This window comes from Vigna unguiculata, chromosome 5, assembly GCF_037176805.1.
Source record: "Vigna unguiculata cultivar grain cowpea cultivar isolate G323 ecotype 2 chromosome 5, ASM3717680v1, whole genome shotgun sequence".
Taxonomy (NCBI): domain Eukaryota; kingdom Viridiplantae; phylum Streptophyta; class Magnoliopsida; order Fabales; family Fabaceae; genus Vigna; species Vigna unguiculata.
This window is the reverse complement of record NC_140796.1, coordinates 39,156,203-39,161,874: the sequence shown is the minus strand read 5'-3', so window position 1 is coordinate 39,161,874 and position 5,672 is coordinate 39,156,203. Positions and strand designations below refer to the sequence as shown.

General features: G+C 36.8%; 1 protein-coding gene across 1 annotated transcript; it reads right to left on the bottom strand.

Moving 5' to 3' along the window:
• Positions 1 to 4,636: 4,636 nt before the first annotated feature.
• On the bottom strand, positions 4,637 to 5,140 carry LOC146886420 (uncharacterized). The gene has a single exon (XM_085673438.1). The coding sequence runs from the start codon at positions 5,138 to 5,140 to the stop codon at positions 4,637 to 4,639; it is 504 nt and encodes a 167-aa protein (XP_085529564.1).
• Between the last annotated feature and the right edge of the window lie 532 nt (positions 5,141 to 5,672).

Genomic DNA, 5,672 nt, shown 5'->3' with positions numbered 1-5,672 from the left:
TTGATGTTTTCACTATTTCTTTTTTATATGGAAAAAGTATTATTTTCATGCATTTTTGGGTTCATTACTTTATAATTAATGTTTGTTGATTGTATTGGGTTGTGAACATTGTTGCATGAATAAGTGAGAGATATCATGTTTTAACATTGTATGAATATGTTGTGTCATATGAAAATATATTTTTCATATTAAGTGTTTTAAAACTTTTTTTATAATAAAATAATATGTTTAATCCTAAACGTTATTTCCTAATCTTTTATTTATTTATTTATTTTCATATTGTTTTCATAAATTATAGACATATAATAGTCACGTTTTTGGGTATCATGTCTTATTTCGGAAGTTTTTTTTTTCTTTAAAGGAAGTAATAACAAATAAATAATTTAAATACCCTTTTAACTTTTAAAATGTATAAGTGCTCATGTGACTGCTCGCGTCGTCTTAGTACTTAATACCTTTGCTCTTCTATAAGATTACTAAAAGAAAAAAATACAAAATTTTCAAATATTAAAAAAGAGTGATATCAACATCTTCGAACAAAATGTTTTTTTTTTTCAAAAAGTTTTTCATAAAGAACTACGTGACCCTGATTCTCCATTATGAATGGAGATACGTAGGAGCAAGGAGTAATCCTTGTCGGGCCCAAAAAATAAAAAAAATCTTTTTTTTGTTTCCTTTGTTTTCCTTTTTCATTTTTATTTATTTATTTTTTTTGTAAAATGAACATTTAAAAGAGACCACATCAATTTGTATTTTAATTAAAGGTACCGTCTTAGGATAGGCGTTGTAGGGTGCTAACACCTTCCCTACGTGTAATTAACTCCCGTAACCCCAAACTCTGTTTTCGTAGACCTCGCTTATTTTATGGTTTTCCATAGTTTTCTATAATAACTATGGTGGCGACTCCAAAACTCTTTTTACAAATTTTATTTTTTTGGTTCGTCATCCCGTCGCGATTTCGGTTGTGACAATATGTAAAATAAAAGGAAAACAAAAACGGCCCTACCATGCTAAAGTCAAATTACCAAAAGAAAGAGAGAGAATTATGGCTAAGAAAAAGAAAGATAGTGAAACGTAAATGCTGCAACCAATGTCACATGGATTTTAAAAGATGAAGGAAGAGAATAAACAACTAGACTACCCCATCATGCAACGTCCCAAAAGTAAGAATGTGATAGTAATATATTTCCTTACATTGTGATTATGTGGTTAGCACTCAAAGATTAAGAGAAAGATATTAAATTTATATGTGGTCGTGGTTTCCATTAGACAATTAAACATGGAACCAAAACACTATGGAGACCCATTATAACCCATTCCAACACTACAACTTTCTTCGGATGAAACCCAAAAGCTTAAAAGGAAAAAGATTTAACCTTATATGTAGGCTCATGATCTTTACCAACTAATATACTGTACCAAAATAAAATGATAAGAAACAATGTGATAAAGGCTACACAGACTAACTTAAAACCACCCATGCAACTTATGCATGCAACCAAAACTACACCCATAACAAACCAAGCTTAGAGATAAACAAAAGGAAACCAACCCCATGCAATTATCACTGTGATGCAGTTAAAGTAATGAACCCGAAACCTGCACCTCTCGTTCTCCACTTTCTGCAACATTTTTCTTAACTCTGCCCCTTAAACCTTCTAAGGTTTGGCCTTATCTAATCTTATACTAACTATTTCAATTAAAATTCTAAAAAAAAAACCATCTATTTTTATCTATTAACTATATATCAAAACACTATCAAAAACAAAACCCCACTATGATTTTTCAAAACCACAAATGAACCCTATATTGCAGAAATTTTGAAAATTCAATAACCAACATCGTGGGCCCCACACTTAATGGAGAGAGAAAAATAAAACATAAAAAAATGAATGTCACTACCAAGATTTGAACTCATACCTCCACACCACAAATACACTCTCCAACCACTAAGCCAATTACTTTCTCATGATATATTGTGCACTGAAAACATATAAATGCATATTATGCATCTGCCATAATTATACAATAATTAAATAAAATAAGAAAATGTAAACCCTTTTTAAACTAACCAAGATCAAAGCCTTACACCCAAACAGGTCGAACACATGCATAACCAATAAACCATATGCCTTTTCACATTATAATATGCATCACTTAACTATATACACATATCTGCAACATTAAATATAATATTAAAATTTAAAATAAATAAAACAATAACTTGCATCGCTTAAATAGTTATCCCATATTTCATATTTATGTAAATAATTAAAATAAATAAACAACACTTAATTTAAATTAATCATTTAATTATTTCATCATATATCAAAATTAAATAAAATCCTTAATTTAAATAATTCCACAATCTCAAATAGCCACCAATTTTTCTATGTGTTTTTCTTTATTCTAATTTTTCCCAAGTCTTACATGTGGTGGATACTGTGATGAAGTTTAATGATAAGATGCCCACTAAGAGTTTAGTTAGGGTTTATAACTTGGTTCATCCAATTGTTGATATAGAAGGTATCTTTTTGTATTTTTCAATGTTATACTATGTTTGAGTTAATTGATTGATATTCGTAGTTATTTATAGGACATATGGCACATATAGGGAAGAAGAAATTGAATCTTTTTCAAACTCTCCGTAAGGAGAAGGCAGAAAAAGCGAAGGCTATTAGGAGCACTGAAGTTCCCAACTTGCAAGAGCCTCTCGTGGAAGTCCATGTTCATGGGGGCTCTAAGAGGAAAACTGAGTTACCGGCCAAAGCTGGTAGGGGGAAAGACGTGAAGAAGGTTAGAGCCACCTTGTTGGGGCCAGGATGGTCATCTGGTGTGAAGGGACCAGAGACTGGACTCATCGAGTTACCAGAGACTGTTGTTCGTCGCGACATTGAAATCAACTTGTTTGAGACTTTGGTTAACTCGATTGACAACACTAGTGAAGGTTATTGTGGAGTTTAATAACAAGGCGTTGATATTGGGACGCAGGGTGGGATCTCTGTACCAGAGGGAATTGAAGGAGGGTAGTCGGTTTAGAGTGGAGGAGTTGACGAAGGAGTTGAAGGTTCAGGAAGACAAGCATGCTGAGGAAAAAGCATCTTGGAAGAAGGCAAGAGAGGAGTGGTTGGAGGAGAAAAAGAGGTTAGGGACATGGAAAGTGCGTTGTTTGGATTCAGAGAACATGCTGAAGGCGAGGATAATGGAGCTTGAGGTCGACTACGACGAAGTGAAGGAGAAAAACGGTGGACTGGAGTTGGAGCTGGAGGACCTCAAAGGTTATATTATTCAAGAACATATAAATGAGTTTCAGAAGTGTCTGCAGCAAGCGGCCTTCTTTTACAAGGATATCGACGTGTCGGATGCTAGATTCGACGTGAACAAAGATGTTATGAATGGTGAGCTTGTAAGCGAGGCTGGAAGCAGTCCCGAAGAAGAGGCTGATAAGGAGGAGGGGACGGATGCAAACATTAATGGTGCTGTGGTGGTGGAAGATGCTGATGAGGAGACAACTTAGGACTTATGTTTTATGATTCTTATTTGATTTTAAGCCTAAGTCTGTAATAATTCATACATTGCTTTTTTTCTTGTTTATACGTTTATAACCCGTACAATGTTCGATTTCCTTGTTAATTTGCATAATGTTCGTGGTATGTTTGTTGTTTGTTTGATACCGATAGAGTATATCATAAGAGCGCGTTTACTTGAATGATGAGGGTGTGAATATGATGCAAGGTACATGTTATTTGTTGTTTATGGCGCATAATCCGATAAGTCGCCTTGGTTTTTGCAAAAAACATGAATCGTTATGATAAGTGTAGTATTCATTCCAGGCCGCTTACTTATGGTGAGGGTGAGGAATTTAAACAACTAAGATTAGATAACGGGTGTTCGACCCAGGGCGCTTACTTGTGGTAAGGGTGGGGAACTTAAACGATTGAAATTAGATAAAGGGTATTCGACCCAGGCCGCTTACTTATGGTAAGGGTGGGGAACTTAAACGATTGAAATTAGATAAAGGGTGTTCGACCCAGGCCGCTTACTTGTGGTACGGGTGGGAAACTTAAACGATGAAAATTAGATAAAGAGTGATCGACCTAGGACGCTTACTTGTGGTAAGGGGGAGGAACTTAAACGATTGAATTAGATAAAGGGTGTTCGACCCAGGCCGCTTACTTGTGGTAAAGGTGGGGAACTTAAACGGTTAAAATTAGATAAAGGGTGGTCGACCCAGGCCGCTTACTTGTGGTAAGGGTGGGAAACTTAAACGATTGAAATTAGATAAAGGGTATTCGACCCAAGCCGCTTACTTGTGGTAAGGGTGGGGAACTTAAATGATTAAAATTAGATAAAGAGTGGTCGACCTAGGCCGCTTACTTGTGTTAAGGGTGGGGAACTTAAACGATTGAAATTAGATAAAGGGTGTTCGACCCAGGGCGCTTACATGTGGTAAGGGTGGGGAACCTAAACAATTGGAATTAGATAAAGGGTGAGCATATGGTAAAGAAACCCTCTGTTTTATTCATGAATTTTGGGGTGCCTCGTTAAAAACTCGCTGGCCAAAACCCTCCTTAGGGAAAAATGCCAGGGGAGGAAAAAGAGTACACCCAGGATTACAAGCGTTCGGTACATCAGTTTAACTAAAATAGAATTTTAGATGAGATACATTCCACGTATTCGGTATCTCTTCTCTTGTGAGTTGCTCAAGCTTATAAGAACCTCCTTTTGCATCATCACGTATTCGATATGGTCCATCCCAATTGGCAGAGAATTTGTCATCCTTCTTTCTTGCACCGCTGGCCATTCTCCAGACTAGGTCTCCTTTCACAAACGATCGTGGGCATAGGTTTGCGTTATATCTCCTGACCGCTCTTTGTTTGATTGCCATGTTACAGATTTGTGCTTTGTCTCTTAATTCAGGAAATAGGTCGAGGTGGGTACACATATTATGGTGGTTCTGGTCTGAATTGTATACTTGGCGGCGTAGAGATGATTCACGAATCTTAATCGGTATCATGGCTTCCGCGCCGTATACTAAGCTGAAGGGGAATTCGTCTGTAGCGAACTTGGGGGTGCATTTATAGCCCACAATACTTCTAACAAATCTTCCGGCCACCGGCCCTTGGCTCCATCCAAGCATTTTTGAAATTCTACTAGTATGACTTTATTGGTAACTCCAGCTTGGCAATTGGTCTGCAAATGTTTTACAGAGCTGGTGATATGTTTGATGCTGAGGCTGGTATAAAATTTAGGAAGCTCATTGTCTATGAATTGTTGGCCATTGTCGATTATGATGGTGTGTGGCACGCCATAGCGGCATATAATATCTTTCCAGACGAACTGCTGGATTTGTTGAGCTGTGATAGTGGCTAATGGTTTAGCTTTTATCCATTTGGTGAAGTAGTTGATGCCTACTATGAGGAATTTCACTTGTCCTTTTTTTGGGGTGTAGGGGCCAAGGATGTCCATTCCCTATGTCGTAAAAGGCCATGGGGAAAGTATACATTTTTTGACAAAGGTGTGGCAATTTGCCTCCATAGTTGGCTAGAAGTACCCGACTTTGAGTATTTTGGTGGTCATGGTTCGTGCACCGGAGTGGTATCTGCATAAGCCTTCATGGAGCTCCCTCATTACGTATTGGGTTTGTTATGCTATAACACATTTGAGCAGTG